Source organism: Maniola jurtina, chromosome 17 (assembly GCF_905333055.1).
Source record: "Maniola jurtina chromosome 17, ilManJurt1.1, whole genome shotgun sequence".
Taxonomy (NCBI): domain Eukaryota; kingdom Metazoa; phylum Arthropoda; class Insecta; order Lepidoptera; family Nymphalidae; genus Maniola; species Maniola jurtina.
This window is the reverse complement of record NC_060045.1, coordinates 5,324,996-5,346,018: the sequence shown is the minus strand read 5'-3', so window position 1 is coordinate 5,346,018 and position 21,023 is coordinate 5,324,996. Positions and strand designations below refer to the sequence as shown.

Sequence of the window (21,023 nt, the reverse complement as noted above, 5' to 3'; positions counted from 1 at the left end):
CCACGTTTTTAATTAATTATACAGTATTTTATTTATTTTTTAAATATGAGTAGATGATTAGGTACAGTTTAGAAAGCAGACATAGCCAGTCAGAAAACCTTGACATACAATTTTTTGCATTTATGCAGTGTACTAACTATTTAACGATCACAATATAAATAAAAATAGTATTATATTATTATAATATTATTTGAAAGTTGTGTGATTATTTTTATAACATAATTATACAGGAACGTAGATTTAAATTATCCAAACTAGATAGCAAGTCAAAAGCGGATAATTTGATATCAAGTCGGTAATTATGGACAATTCGAATCGCATAAATCACTGAACAACACTGCGCCGGGTGCGACGCCGCCGTTACCGGAAGCGATGCAGGAAGCCTCGGAGACCACTACTTCGCTTTATTTATTTCTCTAGATATGACAAGTTACATGAACACTGGCCAAGTTATGACGGTATGACATGAGCATTATTTTTAGTATTTGTGGAAGTTCATTCGCTAGAAGACAAAGAAACAGGATATAAACTTAACAGTAGAGTAAAGTGATTATTAATTGAATAAATTATATTAGATATTTTTTATTTACGCTTATTTTTGATATAATTTTCTTTATTACCTAAATTCTTACTTCTCTTATTCTATTATTATACAAGCAAAATGTATTTGTTTGTTGGTTTGGAGCAACGGATTGCTATGAGTTTTCGCATGACCTGAAGAGTGACACAGTTACTGTTTATCTCCGGAAAACAGACGAGGTTTGATTGTTGTTAGATGGCATGCCATTTTGTTCCCAAAGGATTCTAGAAAAACCTGAATCCACGTATATTTTTGTATTTTTCAGTGATAGTGGTGGTTTGGTAGGATTACATAGCTACGAGTACCTATTACTTATATTGATAGTATTTTTTAAATATGCTGTGTCAAATAATTTTATATCTAGCAACAGTACCAGACCATTTCCAGTAAAAAAAAATCTATACCCGATCCCCTTATGGTAATAACGTAAAAAAAATAACATATGCGTGATTTTTCACATCGACCGTCGCACGTCGCGATTTATCTAAATTAAATATCGCATGTGCGCGTGCCACGGTGTGTTCGCGCCCTATGATTTTTTATACATACAGCATGAGCGGGTTAACTTTGTCTTGATAATAAATATCCAGCTATTTATTTTTCTAATAACGCATGTGGCATTCACGTTATGTTTTCAGCGATGAAATATTTGTTACAACCATGTTAGAATAGAAAATTATTTCTAGAGTTTTTTTTTTGCTTTGGATGTTTATCAATGTACAAAGAATAAACGTAATATAGTTAATAAGATTATTATTAATAAGACACGTTAAATGTTTTAACATTTTTTATTACTCGAATGTTTTATGATAGTGATACTAATTGCGAAAAATAATTAAGTTGTGCATCTACACAACAATATAGCTGTACTAATAAATAATAAGTAATAATTGTATCCTTCCAAATTTTTCTATGCGGGTTGCAGCATTTGCTTGGCTAGGTATTTATCTTGGTGATCAATGTCATTGGTTAGACCGCTTTGTGAAACACGATTTTTGTTTTTTTTTATTCAATAGAGGCAAGCGCTTGATCACAATCACACCTGATGGAAAGTGATGATGTGACCTAAGATGGGACGCGTTTACCTAGAAGATGCCTAAATAATGATGGGAATAAACGGTCAATGATATTATGATAAGTGGGGTACACAATATAAAGCCCGCTCTTCACTCGCTTGCGAATAGCATCGCACAATCTCGTGAACGCCGCAAAACAATAGTAGGTATAGGTACTTATTTAACTTTTATAATAATTAGAAAAAAAAACTATCAGCCAGGCTGATCCATTGCGCAAAAAATGAGCCAGCCCTTCTGTCACCCGATGAGTTTATTAAACGCGATGGAATATCTCGTAATTTTTTTAAATAATAATTTGAAACAAAAAGTATCAACCTATATCAGAACGCGGGGGGCAAAAGTCACACGTGTAGGTGGGGCAGGTGACTCCAATTAACTGCCGGAGTCGGCAGGGCGTGACGACGTCTGTGATTCAACGGAACCGAACTATTGCGAACTCTCATACAACTAAACTTTACTTTGAGTGATGTATGGATTTGTATATAGAATCTGAATCACATATTAAGTTCAATGTGATAAGATCGCGAATTGATTAGTATTTAGTATCTGACTGGTTAGTCAATAGACGTTAGTTTAGGTCATTCGTGATGCTTAGCCTAGATCGTGTTAGTGAAGGGCTTTTAATATTAAGAACTAAATAAATAATATTAATTATCACTAACCATGTTATAAATACTTTGTTGGTTTGTTGATTTGTTGGTTTATCTTTCAATCCCGTCGAAGCAACGGATCGACAATCTGTTGCATGGATAGGTATACCTACCTAGTTACAACCCTGAAGAGTCTACATTCAGCCCACAGTATATAAACAGCAGATAAGGTACATGATTCGAAAAACCGATAGACGTTAGTGATTACTCACACCGGAAGATGCAGTATTGATGGACGGACCCCCACTAGGTAGACAAACGACATCAAACGAGTCGCTGGAACTTGCTGGAAGCCCCTGGCTTCAGGCGACGCAAAACGTTGGCATGTGAAAATCCCTCCGAGAGACCTTTTTTTTAATTCATAGACTTGGCTGCAATCAGGCCTGCTGGCAACTGATTGTGCAGCCAAAGATAGAACGCACTTGCCTAGAAGATGCCTATTCGCTCATAACTTTAGTCTTGAAGGTAGGTACTCATATTGAAATTGGAGGGAAAAACTGATGCTGGAAGGGAGTTCCATATACTAGCGTCTGTGAAATTTCGACTACGTATGGGGGCAGACCTTGGCGATGCTTTGCAGTACGGTAGAAAGGTTAAGGAATGGATAGGAAGGTTGAGGAACCAGGTCAAAAAGTTCTTGGACAACTCTCCGAAATATTTATCCTGTAAATTCCCATAGACAGGCGATTCTGCGCCGATATTCCAATCTTTGAAGCTTAGAATTGACTAGCGGTGGACGTCTGTCGGTTGACGATGATGATGATGATGATACAAAAGAGTCCACTAACCTGGAGGAGTAAAGACATCTTGTAGAGGCAGCGGTGTTCGTGGGCCGAGCAATAACTCCTGCCCCGAGGCAATATCTCGCGTCACCTTGTAATACACCTGGAAAATGCATTATGAATATATTATTTTAAGAGATATTTAAGTGTGTGTAAAGGTACAGCGTACCGGTTACTGGACCTTAAAAATAAACATTGAACCCTTCTTTTTTAACGTCGGTTACAAAATACTTCTAAGTATATTGCAGTTTTAAAGTTATACTTACTACTCGCGGAAACTGTGTTTTTTAATTCATTACAAGTTACTACTCCCGTATCTGATTGTATCACACTATCACACTACTAATATTATAAAGGCGAAATTTTGTGTGTATGTGAGTATGTTTGTTACTCTTTCACGCAAAAAATACTGTACAGATTTGGCTGAAATTTGGAATGGAGATAGGTTATACCCTGAATTAACACATAGGCTGCTTTTATCCCGAAAATCAAAGAGTTCCTACGGGATTTCAAAAAACCTAAATCCACACGGACGAAGTCGCAGGCGTCAGCTAGTGGACAATTGTGTATGGAAGTTCGTAATTTTTGAATTGGAAACATTAAAATTGATATTCTACTTAGAAATGAAAGTCAGTTAAAAATGCAAAAAAATATGATTGCTCGACTTTGATTTTCATACACCGGGTCAAAATATCAAATAGCGTTTAACCCGTGGGGTGAGTGGATCTAATCACCGCATCTGTTCCCCCTGACCGGAAGTGGGACACAGTTGTTCAGCCGAACGATTTTCTGTCACCGGAAGTTGCGAACGTTCCACATTCAAATTTTATTGGGGTAGTGACAAAGACGCGTATTAATGAGGGTTGTGATTCGTCAGTTTTTACATTGCAGGATGGAAAAGCCTAACAACTTGAAATTTATTTTAATCGTTGTATTTCTTAATAGCCTTTTTTTAGGTTTAGTACTTATTACTGTAGTATTTAAATAACTAGATGATGTCCCCGACTGGATAAATGGATTGTAAGAAGGTTTTGTAAGAATCCCGACGGAGTTCTCGATTTTTCGGGATATCCAAAAACCGATTAGTAGATTCAGAGATAGGATGCTCGGGCACCGCTTTTACTTTTTATCACGAAAAATCTAAGAGTTCCCACCGAATTTTTAAAGGCCCATACGCAAAAGATTTTGAAGCGATTTGGTCACAGATAGCTTGAATTCCGCATTTTGATGCACGTGCTCCTATAGAGTGCACGGCTGTGGCAGAACAACGAGAGCGCCGTTTGGGATCCCCAACTTCACTTCATGAAGCCCTCGGCAACCTGGGTGGTCTACTTGGCTTTTGCAGCGAACTTGGATGGCTGGAGTGAAGACTTCGGCGGGGAGGGGCAACGCACGCACAACAGTTGTGCGGAAACCAGCACAGAGAGAAGAAATTAAGAAGCTTGTATTCCGGACCAGGTTATAGGCTCTATCTTGTCAAAAAAAAACATGTACAACATAATGTACAAAAATCTATTTCGTTATTTATACATCTCTATGTCTTGGTGTACAATAAAGAATATTTTACTTTACTTTACTTTTACTTGTCCCGGAAAATCAAAGAGTTCCCCCGGATTATTAGAAACCAATCCACGCCTACGAAGACGCGGGCATCATAAAGTAAATAAGTATCACGGTAAACGACCATACTTGGCCAGCGTGCAGTAAATGCTGTAAGTTGACATCGTGCGGGTAGTTGGTAGAGTTGACGAACTTCATCCAGTTGAACTTGTCTACGCTGCCGTCCAACCAGCCCCGGACTCCATTCTTGCCGACGACCTGAAAAAAATAATTTAAGATGTTGGTATATAGAAAAAAAAACAGGAAAACAAAGAGTTCCACGGAACTTTTAGAAAACTATAAAACCACGCGGACGACGTCGCAGGCATCAGCTAGTTTTTAGGGTTCCGTACCTCAAAAAGAAAAACGGAACCCTTATGGATCACTTTGTTGTCTGTCTGTCTGTCCGTCCGTCAGTCGTGTCTGTCAAGAAAACCTATAGGGTACTTCGCGTTGACCTAGAATCATGTGGCAGTTAGGAAGGTCTTATAGTACAAGTAAAGGAATAAATCCGAAAACCGTGAATTTGTGGTTACATCATTAAAAAAGAATTAAAACGTGACTTTATATTTTCAAAGTAAGATAACTATACCAAGTGGAGTATCATATAAAAGTGCTTTATCTGTACATTCTAAAACAGATTTTTATTTATTTCTATGTATAATAGTTTTTGATTTTAACGTGCAAAATGTTGGAAAAAATACCCGAGTACGGAACCCTCAGTGCGCGAGTTTGACTCGCACTTTGAAATCTGGTAGGCCGTCGGTCGGTAGATTTTATAGTCAAGAATTTTCCGATTTTCAGTTGAAGCTTTTAATAACGCCACCTACCGATATACCTTTGAACTACTTCTAATTTGACCACCTGCACCAAAAAAGTACACAGTGACGAGCTTAATTATTTAAAAATAAATTAAGCTTTGTTAAGTTTCTTCTTATTTGAAAGAAATAATAATAATAATAATTTTTGTTTTGTTTTAGATTACCCAATCTTAGTACTGAAAACAGTATTGTATTTAAAACATACCTAATATTAGTGTTGAATCCCGCAAATAAAAGATAATATTGCTTACAATAGTAAGCAATATTATCAATTAAAAAAAACAGTGAAATGTAATTATTTACATTTGTTTTATTGGTCATTTTTAAAGTTAAGTCAGTTAGTTATTCAATAATTTTACAGCGTCATCTCACAGCAGCAGCGGGCATCTGACATTAAACGGACATCGTGGTCTGACGATAGATGGCGTTATTAGTCCACGCCAAGCTTTGTCTGCGGGATCGACACAGCTTGGACATTTATCATTGACCACCCCCAATAATTTAATTTTCATTCTTGCGCGGGTATTTATCATGTCATAATAATTATTGTAATATGTCATCGTTAAAAAATAATAACTGTTTACAGAAAGAAGACTTTCAAAATTGAAATTTCAAAATTTCATTCATAGCAGAAACATACAACCATAAGAGAAAGCCTTTTTTTAATCCATTATCCATTAAGTTAGCCTTTGACTGTAATCTCACCTGGTGGTAAGTGATAATGCAGTCTAAGATGGAAGCGGGCTAACTTGGAGCGTGGAAGGCGTAAGTAGATGGGTAGGGATGGGGGTTGGAACCTTTACATAGGTAGTCATGAAAATACCGACCTAACTTTAAACTGAATCACAAAAATATTATGAGATTAAGTATTTTTATTAAATAACTTATCAGAAAATAATATTATTATTATAATCGTTTATAGAGCACCTCAAAGCACATAATTTATCTAGACAATACGAAAACAAGGGAGCTTATGATTGTTTCACCAGTTATGGAAATAAGGGGTGCCTAACCTACAATTTCTAGCAGACACTTCGTATTCCCTTACGTACGGTAACCCACATGCACATCAGCAAACAGAAACAAAAATAGGACTAAAGACTTTCCAGTTAGGTATCTGATTTGATTGACCTCATTAAAAGTGGTGTTAGAAAGTTGTCTAGTGTATGAAACAATTTGATTGAGTCATAATTCGAAGGGTAATATTTTGTAAAGATGTGTACTTTCTTGATTGAGGGCTTCATATTTGTGCTTCGAAGGTAAATTGGGGGTTTTACTTGATCTATTGGTGAGCCAATAGATCAAGTAAAACCCCCAATTTACGTATTGAGATACGTACCTATGCCCTTAATTAAGTAGGTAGTGTATATGAAAAATATTGCTAGGTAGGTACCTACCTACCTACGGTTTCTTACCGTTCATGAACTTTGTTAAACTAGTGTCAACTCAATCCTATATCAATTATTATTCTGTCAATTTTGTGACACTAAATCATAACTCAGGAGTTGGAGTCATAAATTATCTCTTAAGTATCTACCCCACACAAACAATCATCTCTAAACGGAGCAGTCAAGGAACCAAGGTGCATCTAATTCGGCGTAAAATTAAAAACGCCTATCCCCTATCCTCATCCCGTTGAAAGAAACCCGGCCAAGTGCGAGTCAGACTAGCGCACCGAGGGTTCCGTACTACAGTTGTATTTTTTCGACATTGCGCTCGATGAATCATCACACTAATATTATAAAGGCGAAAGTTTGCATGTGTGTGTGTGTGTGTGTGTGTGTGTGTGTGCGTGTGTATGTTTGTTACTCTTTCACGCGAAAACCACTGGACGGATTCGGCTGAAATTCAGAATGGAGATAGATAATATCCTGGATTAACACATAGGCTACTTTTTATCCCGGAAAATCAAAGAGTCCCCACGGGATTTTGAAAAACCTACATCCACGCGGACGAAGTCGCGGGCATCAGCTAGTAAACTAATATGCATAAAAATAAAAATTAAACTGTTTTGAATGAACGTACCGGTAAAGTCCTTTTATATGATACCCCACTTGGTAGGTAAATTAATTTGACTTTGAATGTGGAAAGAACTAATTATTTTTTCATGATCACATTTCAATTCTTTTAGTCACACAAAAAGAACTTCTTCGTTCTTTTTGTAACGACAAATTCACGGTTTTCGGATTTTCCCCTTAGGTGTACTATAAGACCTACCTACCTGCCAAATTTCTAGGTTCTAGGATTCTAGGTTTGTTCTAGGTCAACGGGAAATACCTTATAGGTTTATTGACAGACACGACAGACAGACAAACAGACAGATAGACAGACGACAGACAACGAAGTGATACTATAAGGGTTCTTCTTTTCTATTTGAGGAACGGAACCCTAAAATTCCGTAGAAAATTATGTAGCAAAAATAAAAAGCATCTGTTGCACAATAAAAGTATCGTAATAAAGTAACAAGTAAGGTATTAATCACAGCTAAGTCTGGAAACCCTCCTTACGCGTCACCGACAAGCCTTTCCGCGGCATTTATCACGTTATTAAAACTGCGTTGGGTGCGTTCGGTAAAAAAGATAATTATCTTAGCAACCCTCGTCTTGAGCCAGGGCTGCGCCTTCATGCTCAATTTGTTGGGCGTTCGATTTAACACTACTTGAGTCGAGTCATCGTTTTGGAGAGCCGCTTCCTACCCTAGAGAAATAAGCGCTTTTGCACAAAACATATTACGATAAAGTTTTGTTTTGCGTTCACAAGTACAACCAAACAAATTTCATACGAGTGTTTGCCTTTATATTCGGAAATAGTAAAATAGTTTCAGGATAGGTATATAGTATATATCTATGAATTAGGAGAAAAAATCTTCTAAATAGGTATACTTACTCACCGATTAATTCTTGGACTTAGAAAGCTAAAAGAATACGGCTGGTTCTTTCGAAAGTTTTTAAAGCTATAGAAAGATTTTCTTTTAAAGTTAACTATTCAATTATTACCAATATCACTTCACGTCTTCACGGAATGAAATAACAAAGTTCATTCAATACATACCTAATATTAAAACGTAATGAAAACTTCATAATATTTACTTAGTACAATTAAATTGTGTTTGCAACGGTATTTTTGGTGGATTTTATTAATTCAATTCAAAGGCATTTGATTTCATCATTCCAAAGGCTATCAGGCCTCAGCCCTAGCCGGGCAGGGTACAGTAGACTAGCAGCACATGTTAGCCATCACTCATCGATGGAGCTTGATGAAGGATGCGAATCGAGCGGACAATCCGCAGGGGTCAGACCTGAAATATGACGTCCATCTATCTTTGAAGCTTTAATTGAAATGTAGAGTATTGAAAAGTAGGTATAGGTATGTCTCTTTAATTATATACCTGTTATTTTTTTTTTTTAAGAATATTAGCCGTGTTAAATGACTAATATTCCCCTTTCCTATCCAACTAAGTGTAGGCTTGTGCTAGGAGTAGGTACGACAATAGTGCAACGGGCGGGGTTTGAACCGCGTCGCGACCTTTCGGTTTTCAGTCCACTCCTTTATCGGTTGAGCTATTGAGGCTCTGATTAAAGAGGCTCTGAGGCTGTTATTAAAACAATACTTGCTGAAATGAAACACTTCAGGTATTATGTGTTCAGAATGAGAATGATTTAGGCCATAGTCCACCTGATTGTCAAATGCGGATTAGCAGACTTCACATAAGTATAGATATCTGAGGAAGGAAATTATATTTTGCTGTGACTATCATAATATTACCTACTATTTTATACTATTTGATGTACCTACCTGAGTATGAGCAAATGCCAATTGCTTTTCAGTTTGAGGTTAAAATTAATATTTACCTACTATCGGAGTTAAGTGAATTTTAATAATATTTCGATCTCATATTGAATATCGAGTTATCAAGAATCAAAACATTTTATTTATAACTCAATAAAAATGTATTTTATTATGTATGTATGGTTAGAATGTAGGTACCTATTGAAACAATGTTAAAAATGAAAAAAAACAGAAAATTTCAAAAGTCGACTTTTCTAAAAGTAAAACATAATCAAAAAGTATTTTAAATCCCACAGTTGAAATAAAATACCATCTCTGAATTTTTAAAAAGGCTAGATATTTTCATCCCGCTGGTTTAGGCGGCGAAATAAAACGACTGCACTGCAGATTATTATAAAAATGTGTTTTTAATTTAAACGTACTGCTGTAGATCTCATATTTTGCGCTCATAGATCGCAATTTCCCGGAATACTCGGAAAAGCTACAAATGTTCGCGAGCTCCCGTCGGAAAATTACATTTCACGAGTTTTAGTGATGCGAACATTCTTTTTATCGACAACAGTATAAATTATTTTAGTGATCTATCACACCACATAATATTATAAAGGCGAAAGTTTGTGTGTATGTGTGATGTGTGTGTGTGTTTGTTACTCTTTCACGCAAAAACTACTGGACGGATATTAGCACATAGGCTACTTTTTATCCCGAAAAATCAAAGAGTTTCCACGGCATTTCGAAAACCTAAATCCACGCGGACAAGTTGCGGGCATCGTCTTGTAATAAATAAATAAAAATTACCTGTAATGATTTGAATTATTATCGTTTGTAATGGACAGGGTAGCAGAGTTATATCAGAAGGTCGATATAGTATCAGGACGACTCTCAAGAATATAATGGGTTAGCAAGTAAGTAAGTGTAATATAAGTAGCATAGTACATAGTATTATATAAACAATTAAACAGGATAGTTAACTCTAACCAAGAGTGGTTGAGGGGTAAATACTTGATTTTCTTTTGAAGCGACCTTACAAATTCCTTTATTTCCACCTACTATGAAAGTATCAATGCTGTCCTGCAGTTTTAAGTTATCGCCAAAAGCGTGCTAATAGCGTGCATAATTTTGTTACTTATTTTTCTCGAAAAATATGCTATATTATGCCTATACAGGACTGAGCTTTTTAGTTAAGTTTTTGATTTGTTGTTTTACGTAGCATACACGTTTTTTGAACGCCACGCTGCTTTTTAGCAAAGATAACTATTCAAACATTCAAAGAAAGTAGGAACCTACCTACATAATCATACTTACTTCAATGTAATAAATTTAAAGGACAGGTAGATGGGTATACCCAGCTTGGCATAATGGTAATCAAGTAATCACCTAGTAAGTACCTAGCTTGGCATACTTAATGGTAAGATTAGATATAAGCTATCTTATCACGTCATACCTACATACCCGTACATAAATTATTTAGTGATTTAGAGGCAAGTGATGGTAAACTAACGTGTTTGGGCAGTCGATAGGACTCTTCCGCTGACTGTCTACTATTACTGTTTACTGTACTGTTTAGTAAAAAGGTTATATTGTGAGTATTAACCTATAGTTAAGGACTGGCGTAAGATTTTATGAACGTGAACTCGGCAACAAACTGATGTGCAGTTTGGCGAGATTTAAGTTATAAGTTCATGTGCATTATCTATACTAATAAAAAAAAATACTTTTAAATTTTCACAATATCGACATCACCAACCCGTCAGTCGTCACATCCCTACAACAAGCTGAAGAGCGTACCGCGCCGCAGTTGCGGCAACACGCGTCGTTGCGCGAATCACACGACTCGTTTCACAAGATAACAATTTGTGCCCGGTTATTTACCGTACCTACCGTATGCCTGCGCCAAATTGGATCGCGTATATGCCGTATTTACATAGCCTATATATAAATGAGAAAATGGAAATTGAATTAAAATGAGAATGATTAGCTAAAAAGTGCTCGAGATGGGTTTAAAAATACGTCTTTTTTAAGTAACCTATCTTTTCCTCTATTATTGTTGAGATTCGTACTAGATAGAGAGTGCATTGAAAGGAAAATTTTGTTATTGTACATAATTAATTAGGTATTTTCAATAATTTTGCAGAAAGTGTGTTTAAGGGTTCCGTACCTCAAAAGGAAAAACGGAACCCGTGTAGGATCATTTTGTTGTCTGTCTGTCTGTCCGTCCGTCCGTCGTGTCTGTCTGTCTGTACTTACCGGGAAGTCAAAGAGATTCCGCCAAATTTTTAAAAAACCTAACTTCACGGGGACGAAATCGCGAGCGATTCCTAGTCATTTAAATAAAGTAGTCCAAATTAAAGCAAAAAAAAAAAAACGAATAATAGATTCCTGCCTAATAAAAACACCCTCTTAGAATTTTTCCATAATCCCCGACAATTCAGGCCATGTTCTGAGGAGCCACGTTTCCTCGAGCCGTCCTCGCTATCAGTCGGAAAAAGAATTACTTCCGCCACTGTCAACAGATACTAGACCGCACTTTTATAAGGAAACTCTTTTGTTTTATTGCCCTTTTACCTAATAGCCGGCTATCTTGTTAGCGCACGAACAGGAAAGGGAAGAAATATACGTCTCCAGGAACTTTCAACTGCAATTATCAAGTTGCCTCATAAAATTTGCTTTGTAAAATAAAGCTAGATGATGCCCGTGCATTCCGACACTTGCATTTAGATTCAATTAATTTCGTGGGAATTCCCACAGAATTACACTGATAGGTCTATGCCGTGAAAGATAACAGAAAACCAGCTGAAACACTTTCTTCTTTCACTTCTAATCACCTATCTACAATAGGTACTTACTTAATTACCTAATTCCAATTTCAGTTAGGTATTGTTTACTCAAAACAGTCAAAATGAGGCACAAAAACAGTTCTGTAGTATTTACCTACACCCACCACCCACCTAGGTGTGTAAAGTCCGCCGATGCGCACCTAAATCCTTCTAACTCTGAAAGGACACCTGTGCTCAGTAGTGAGTCGGCGATGGGTTGAGATAATAGGGTGGTCCTTTGGAATGTGCAAGTTCATGACTATCGGACTAAATATATCATAAGGAGCAATCGTACCTCCAAAAAGTCACCTATCACTTAAAGAACCATCTTTTATATCCGAAATCCTTTAGCACTATTCTCAGGTTCCCATTATCCCACTTTTCAATGTTACCGTTCATTGTCACCGCATCCCGAACAAAATATTGAGAAATTAGGATATCGCCTCACCATCACGTTCTGACCATTAACCGGAGACAAAACGGCCTAATTCCTGACGCGACAAAATATTCACGAACTGTTGCTATCATTGCGCAAAAAAACATCAATAACTGAGATTAATTTACGGTCAATTAATCCGCTGACAAACAATTTTGAACCTTAAGATTTAACCACAAGGATATATATTATTTTCGGTTGGTAAAAAAGCTTTGTTGGTCACAATCAGTGGGTGTTACATGTCCCATTGATCCTGTATTAACGGCTCCCCATTGATTGTCACAAAGAACGGCTATCGTTCGTTCGGTGATCGGTAAACAATCAGGCTGCTGTCAGTTGAAGATATTTTTGGCTTGTTTTGTTGGAATGGCGTAAACAGAGCAATCTGTATTCCACTGCAGACTGCATACTTATTTAGATAAATAAGTAGGTACTTATACTTTCGTTTTTCTTAGTTTTTAGTTTACTTAAAACGTCAACAATTAGCTTCTTACTGAAATGCGTAAGGTGCGCACCATATGACCTTGTTATGCGATCTGGCAATGAAATCATAAACTGAAAAAATCGCATTGCTTACGCGTTTCTCCGACGTTTCTGCAATTCGTTTATCTTTTAAGATAAACAAATTGCAGTCAGCTAAGGAAAACTAAAGTATAAGTATTTATCGTCAGACATTCTCGATAGATTCAGTTTCTTCGTATTTTTATAGGTAGATATAAAACCTAAAATGAATGCGTTATTATGAATATGAATCCTCCTACATACTCGTAACCCTTAGGGTAGACAAGACCCAAGCTAGCCAAAAAAAGAAAATCCTACCGTTCAGGGGAAAAATACACAACGAGACCCAGTTATTTTGAATACCATTGAATACATTTAAAAGGTTAGAAATATCGTGGCTACCATAAATATAATATTAAAAGCTGATACCCACTACTTCATTAGATTGGATATAGGTTTTTAAAAATCCCGTGCAATCTCTTTGATTTTGCTGGATAAAAAGTAGCCTATTTCAGTCCAGGTCTTTAACTAAATACTATGCAAAAAATCACGCCGATCTGTACTCCGATGCGACATGATTGACGGACAAATCAACAAACCAATAAACAAACAAACACACATTTATAATATGGCTAGTGATGCAGGAGATGTTGATGCCAACTCATTTTCCACTATCAAAAAGCCGTCTCAAAACGCAGTCTCACATCTGGTTGCGTTAAAACGGATTAGCGCGAAGATTACAAGCGAAAAAAACCTGACAAAGACACCGGCGGCTGTCACCGTGACAATTGGCGGGACACGGAATTATTCGGTTAGTTATGTGTTTTTTTGGCTATCATTGCTGTTTTTTATTGAATCTAGAGCAGTGGGGTGAAGTTTTTTTTTGTTTTTCCTGGAAACATGTTTAGTTTTGGCTCGTTTTTTATCCAATTACAGTATCACTGTTTGAAAAATTGGCCTACTACATAGCCGCATACTAATGAAAAAACGGAGGAGAAAATTAAATAAGCACTAGATATAAAAATCACGGTGTCCACAGCTCAAGTACAAGGAGTACCTACCTACGCGTTAAGAATGTTTTGAAATAGGTAATTTTCAAGAAAATCATGTTTTTTACGAAAAAGAAATTAAAAAAAAGAACTTTTAATAAAAAATTATATCTTTGCTGTCCCTATACCTACCTACCTATTATTTTTCCTTTACAACTTCTCCCACTGCCAAGGATGGTAGAGACCTCTTATGGAGTTAAGTGCTTGTCATCCACTCCTTTATCTTTTCTTCTAATAGTTACATCTTTTTGTGCCAATAAAAATAAATTGGCACCATCTTTGGTAGACAAAAAAACTGAGCTTTGGACGTCATACTATGCAAACCTAATATTAATAAGTCCAATTACATATATACCTATGTTTTATCGGATTACCAATCTTCTACTAGGTACTTCACTAAAATCTAAGTTTTCCTTTACCGGAAATTCCAAAGATGGTCTGAAGCGTATTACCGATAGATTTTGCAAACAGCACGTATCGTTTGAATAACATTTTGACATTTAATAGGCACACATCTACGCTGTTTATGCAAAAACAAATCGCGTACAATACGGCGTCAAAGTTTAGCCTCTTGGCATCCTACGCATCAACATTCGCCTCTGCTGAAGTTCCTTGTGTAAACACATCATAACCTAACCCAATAACCAATGCATATATCGCGTTGCTTTCGGGGTATTTCATTATTTTGTCTACACGGATGCTGGCGATGGTATATCCATCGGCCAGTGAACAACGACCTATAACTCTTGAAGCAGCTTGGACTTTTATTACTCTCGGGCGGTATTAGAGAGGCCATCGTAAATTGGTTGTTACCAACATTGTGGCGCGAACGTGCCGTGGCTTCAACTCCACGGGCTATTATTGTTCTGGCCAGCTCAGATGAAATATTGCCCCACTGTGCACGCTCGCACTGTTTTTGCGAACACGAATTTGTTGGTAAAAATATTGGCGGAAATAAGATGCCGCAGACATACGTGTTGTGAGTTGAAATTTATTTGGAATGGTGAAAATTTTAATGAAAAACCATTACCTACCAAAAAATATATAATACCAAGTGTACAATCTACAGATTAAGGGCACTATCTCACTAAGAAACTAGTGGCGACGCGACCAGTCGCGCTTCCAACAAAATGTGGATTGTACAATATGTACAGCTCTATGGAAGGTGCTCTATGCGCTACCTTCCCTTCTTTTGTCTTACAGCAAAAGCAGTGTTAACTTTCCGACGTCCATTTTAAAACTTACGATCCTGATGTCTACTCAGGTGTTTCTTATCTTGTAGCTCAAAATACCACGGTAGCGCGACCGCGTGGCGCCGTCATGGTGTCCTAGTGAGATATTGGCCTTTGGAAATTAAATTTTCTAAATTGACTTTTCTGATCGAACTGCATCTTAGCACTGCATGATTTATCGGATCAGTACCTAGGCTTATTTTATTTATACCTTATTTTATTTGTTCCTTAGTACAACACCACGTTGAAACCATTAATCTCATAAATTAATTAGTCTAATAACTTTTAATACTTTAGTCTAAAAACTTTCCAGCTAATTTTCAACTTCAAGTTACATCAATACGTATCGCAAGCAAAAGTCCTAACTAGATAAATAATTACAAAATTATGCCATAAAATATAGAAACATGCACCCTTAGTATACCAAAATATTTCTTTTACAGAAGGGGAGACCGGGGCAAAGTGACAATGATCCGCTACCGAAGATAAATTTCTATCACGCCTGGAGATTAGCCGCTATTGTGCAACGGTGTAAGATTAACTGATAAGTGTATGATTGTTAATAATAAAAATGTTTGGATTGTGTACTTTTAGGGTGAAGCTACCCTATTGTATTATTTATACCGCTACTTCATCAAATAGATACGTTTATCATCTACGAGAGAAATATTATGGTTTTATAGATGAGTATATCACCTGATGATAAACAAGGAGTTTATGATACTGTCTAAAGGCTTAGATCCATCTATAGAGCGTACCTACTACTTACTCCTGACGAGCACCCTGATGCAGTGGGGAGCCCGTGGTCTTATTAGTGAGAGGTCCGAACTCCTAGGTTCAATTCCCGATAGGGGAAATCTGGAACTTAATTTCTAAATTTTCTCTGATTTGGTTTAGTGGGAGGCTTCCGCCGTGGCTAGCTACCACCCTACCGGAAAAGCCGTGCCGCCAAGCGATTCAGCGTTCCGGTACGACGCCGTGTAGAAACCAAAGGGGTAGGTAGATATTATAGTTTAATGAAACTACGATATCACTTCCAGATTAGCCCGCTACCATCTTAGACTGCATCATCACTTACCACCAAGTGAAATTGCAGTCAGGGGACAACTTGTATGTGAATTTTAAAAAAAAAGACATATAATAACAGATTCATAAATCTGTGCTAAGACAAAGTGCGCTCAATAGACCTCAACCCTTAGATGGGACGGTACAGTAGAACGCGCCAGGTCGAGATGGCAATCGGGGTGGGGTCGCATTGCACAACTGCACAGCCCCCGCGCAATCTCTGTGCGGGATGGCGTGGGTGACGTGTGGGTGTGCGGGACATCCCCGCGTCTCATACCCTATAAAATAATACCCTATCATACTAATTTAATTTCTAATTAAGTTACAATAGGTACATTTTGCTATAATATTCTGACAATATGTCTAATAACCGAGGTAAATTAACATAGAGCATAGAGTTCAAAATTAATAAAATTTTGCATGTCACAATATCGACTGAATTGTAATACTGATCGATAATAATTAAAATGAATTATATTATCGCTGACATTGAACGACATTCTCGATAATTAAAACAAAATAAGTACTCACATTAAAATGTATAATCCAAACATTAATTAAGTATATTTAATACACTGTACTTACTTTCAATTATCAAATCAGTTTTATCATTAAGTTTTTTTTTTTGTAGTAAGTAGAATACAAAATTTTTAATTAAGTATTCTAAATTAAGTATTCTAGGGATCGATTGACATTAATAGTAGTGAATAAATTTAAAAAGTTTTAGAATTTAAGTTCGATTCAGTGTGAATCGATTAAAATTTTTGATATTCGACATACCTTAATATGTTTTAAAGTTATTATTAACTGGGTAAGTAGATGCTGTCCGTAACTTTATTAGCGTGGATTTAGGTTTTTAAAATCCCGTGGGAATTCTTTAATTTTCCGGGATAAAGTAGCCTATGTGTTAATCCAAGCATAATCTGGATAAGAATATCCGCGTGGACGAAGTCGCAGGCGTCATCTAGCACGTATACAGTAGTTTTTAGCACCTATCTATTTAATAGAAGAACCATTGAAATAACGCATCTGCACTGTAAACGGAGATCCTCGGATGAAACTATCAATGGCGTCAATAAATATAATAACAATAAAAAAAATGTTATTATTGCAAACTACAATGGAACTTTGTCAGCCGCCTACCGTAATGAAGATGTAATAGGGACGCGGTAATCCTTTGCTGGAAGGGGGTGGCTAGTTTTGAAAAGATGTCACACGAATATGACAGCTATTTTGACAGTAATGCAACGGATTCGGCTGAGCTTTAAAATAACAATTAGCGCTCTCTGAATTGAATTTTTAATTTATAACATGTACAAGCGACTACGTTTTTAGTATTAACTGTCCGAATACGAAGGATTCCGTAGTCATCATCGCCATCATCATCACCCGTTCTACTTCTGCTGCATCATCCACTGGTGGACATAAATAAAATAAATAAAAATAAATAAATATACTTTTATTCGGGACTATAAGCTAGGCGCAAACACAGTACATAGAATGAACATAGATGAAACATAAATACTAATAAATTAAACTTAAAAACCTAAATATTTACCTATAACTTAACTTACTGAGCTTTCCATGCATTTCGGCCGAGACGACCACCGCTATTTTGTAGTTCTAATAAATAATAGACTTGTACTGCAAAGGCGCGGTGATCCTCTGAGCCGAATTGCATGGAATTTCAATGAATCTTATATCTACTTATATTAAATAAACAATTATAAAATCTAAATAATAGTAAAAAAAAACAAAAACAGAATTCGTGTCTGTAGCGCCAAACTGTCCCAAAAAGGGAATCGCCTCAGCATAATGCTGTAAGTAGTGTACGTGGATACACTACCATATACATACGAGTAGGTCTCTTGTAAGGGCTGCCACATGCCACGGTCTTGCGCCACCTGAATCCGTAGGCATGCTAAGTAAGTAGTTGCTTTGCTAACTTGCTTAAAACTTTGGCAGTAGGCTATTTTATAAATACGAGTAAATATGGTACTTTTTTGTTCAAAAATATCTCAGAAACCTCAACAATGTGACTATGTCAGCCAACTACCGTGATAAAGATATAGGGACGCGATAATCCTTTGCTGGAAGGGGGTTTTACAATATTAGTACTTAGTAGGTGGCGCAGGAGTCTTTCATACAGCTACATGAGCTAGTTAATTTTGAAATTGGAATAAAAAATTAACATGCTTTTTGTTATGTATTTGACTAAGTCAGTTATAGGTGACTCCGAATTTCGGCGCGACAGTCAAAGTCACGCTAATATTATAATTTCTAATTTATGATTCAGGCGGATCCAAAATAATAAATTTGCTGAACAGGGTAAATGCACGATTTTCAGGTAAGTAGATACCAGTAGATATTTCATAATTACTTACTCCACCGCTAAGCAGGTGCGGATAACTTTACACGCGTTTTCAAAACATTCTAGAGAACTCTCAGGCAGGCAGGTTTCCTCATAATGTTTTCCTTCACCGTTAAAGTAAGTGATTATTTAATTACTTACTTAGAATGGACATACTTACTCCGAAAAGTTAGGTGCGTGCTTGGATCACACCCAGGATCCTCTGAATAGAAGACAGATGTTTTAACCACTAGGCTATCACCACTTAAATAACTAGTTCATTAAAACTAAAACGTAATTTAAAATCATGGAGGTAACCAAACAATACGCAATGATGCTTAAAACTTAATAATGAATATCACAAACATATTAAACGAGGTTCGACGCTTCGCATCGAAAAATAACCAGCCATAAAAACATTCATAGCCAGTCAGTCCCCTTTGTCAGTTCCAAAGCAAACATTGATGCGTAACTCGATTTTTTCAATTACAATAACACAAAATTGAAATAATAATTAGTGGGATCCATTACTTGCCAATTTCGCATCAATTTTGACGCGCCCCGTCTATAAAAATAATGCAAAATTAATGCAGATGTAAAAAAATCATATTTTGATTGACATTTACCGATGCGACCCCATTAGAAGAAACAAGTTTATCTCATAAGATATTCAATCGCCAGATATGTTCCCAAATACTTTAAATAAATAATTAATTTGTTATTACCATACACCGCTATGAATTCTAATCAAGCATTAATTCATGATTAAAATTTCATTCGTAATGTTATTAGTTATATTTTCATAGGTAGTACCTACTACATCCCTAGCAGTCCACATGTCTTATAAGTTCTTTCAATATGGATTTATTCGGATTTCAAGTTTTGTTACATGAAATATTGTATTTTCATCTTAACTAAGTAACGATTAATCAATAACTATCCAAGCCAAACCCAATGAAGCTTTTTTGAGCACGGAAGCTATGGTGATTTTTAAAGAAAGAAATTCCACTAAAATCTGAATTTAATAAAAACAGCAAAGCAACGATGAACTCTGACATCTAATAATAAAAAGTTAAAACTTGTGAGAACGTTTGTCATTTCAAAAATTTTAACTAAAAAGGGAAGCTTTATCAACAACTGCCAATAACAAATTCAAAAGGAAGAGATGCATTTCAAGAGATTTTGTGACAATTTCATCGTAGAAAAAACCTCGCCAATCAAGTTTTAATTTTTAAATAAGAATTCGGTGACGTCTCCCATTGTTGAAACTTCCGTTACTTTCGGTTTTTTTTTTCGCTAAAAAAGTGTAAATTTTTATAAGAAAAAAACTGTTGACGGGGGTCACGCCTTAACCAAAATTAAGGTGTATTCGTACGCAACCTTTTATTGCACTTTGACACGGGATGGTCGCATAAAGAATTCTTTGATTACCCGGATCCGTTTTTTTCTGGTTGAAGATTTTTATTGAGATATCAAAATTTTGTGAAACGGTGGTTAGATAACGTTACCGTGTCTCGGAATGAACAATAAGCGTAACCCCTTCAGTTAAACAGACATGTGAACTGCATCGGTTTAACTTAATCCTTTATATTTTCCTGGGATTCGAAAAATGCTGGGCACATTTTTACTGGTATTTTTGTGAAAAAACGTGTTTTTGACTTAATTTACTGTAATTTAATTCTACCACCAATAGAATATTAAAATAAAGGTATTAGATTTTTAATTCAGCTAAAAAAGTTAAATATCACAAACCTTAAATCAACTGTAAAAGCGTCTACAAAAGAGGAACAGAGAATATAGAAAAGATTTCGCTGTAATAGGGCAAAGCACATCAAAGGCTCTGCGTCCGATGGAACGGAAGTAGTGCGGTCAGCGTTTGGGTTCTAGCGTCATAATGACGTGCCCGCAATTGGCTCCTTTACCCTGACATCACGTTCGTTATCGATTGACTTGTCAAGGTACCAAGTTAGGTACTTAGAGACATAATGTGAAACCTGGAAAGTTTGCGGGTAAAACGCCGGCCACACAGGCCGCGTATGCGTAGACGTAGCGCGTATCATTGCGTTGTAATGTATGGAACTGTATGAGACATGGCATACCGCTTACGTGGCGTAAACGTTCGCGTAGACGTAATGCGTTCAGTTATGTCTACGGATTCACGCGCGTCACAAGCAAGTGTCACTGCTTGTGACGCGTCAGTGTATGTGCTTGGTGTGAATCGGCTTTAAATGTTTAAATGTCTTTACAAACACAAAAGAGCCACAACAAAACAAAAGA

The 21,023-nt window shown here is 36.5% G+C and overlaps 1 protein-coding gene across 3 annotated transcripts in view; it reads right to left on the bottom strand.

The window, feature by feature from the left end:
• LOC123873763 (histone-lysine N-methyltransferase MECOM-like) overlaps nt 1–21,023 on the bottom strand; it is a 144,335-nt gene that overhangs the window by 31,779 nt on the left and 91,533 nt on the right. For all 3 annotated transcript variants that reach the window (XM_045918782.1, XM_045918783.1, XM_045918784.1), the window contains 2 exons: nt 4,778–4,906; nt 3,095–3,191 (listed from right to left, as the gene is read on the bottom strand). In XM_045918782.1, the coding sequence (XP_045774738.1) occupies nt 3,095–3,191; nt 4,778–4,906 (226 nt within the window). The remainder of the gene's footprint in view (nt 1–3,094; nt 3,192–4,777; nt 4,907–21,023) is intronic.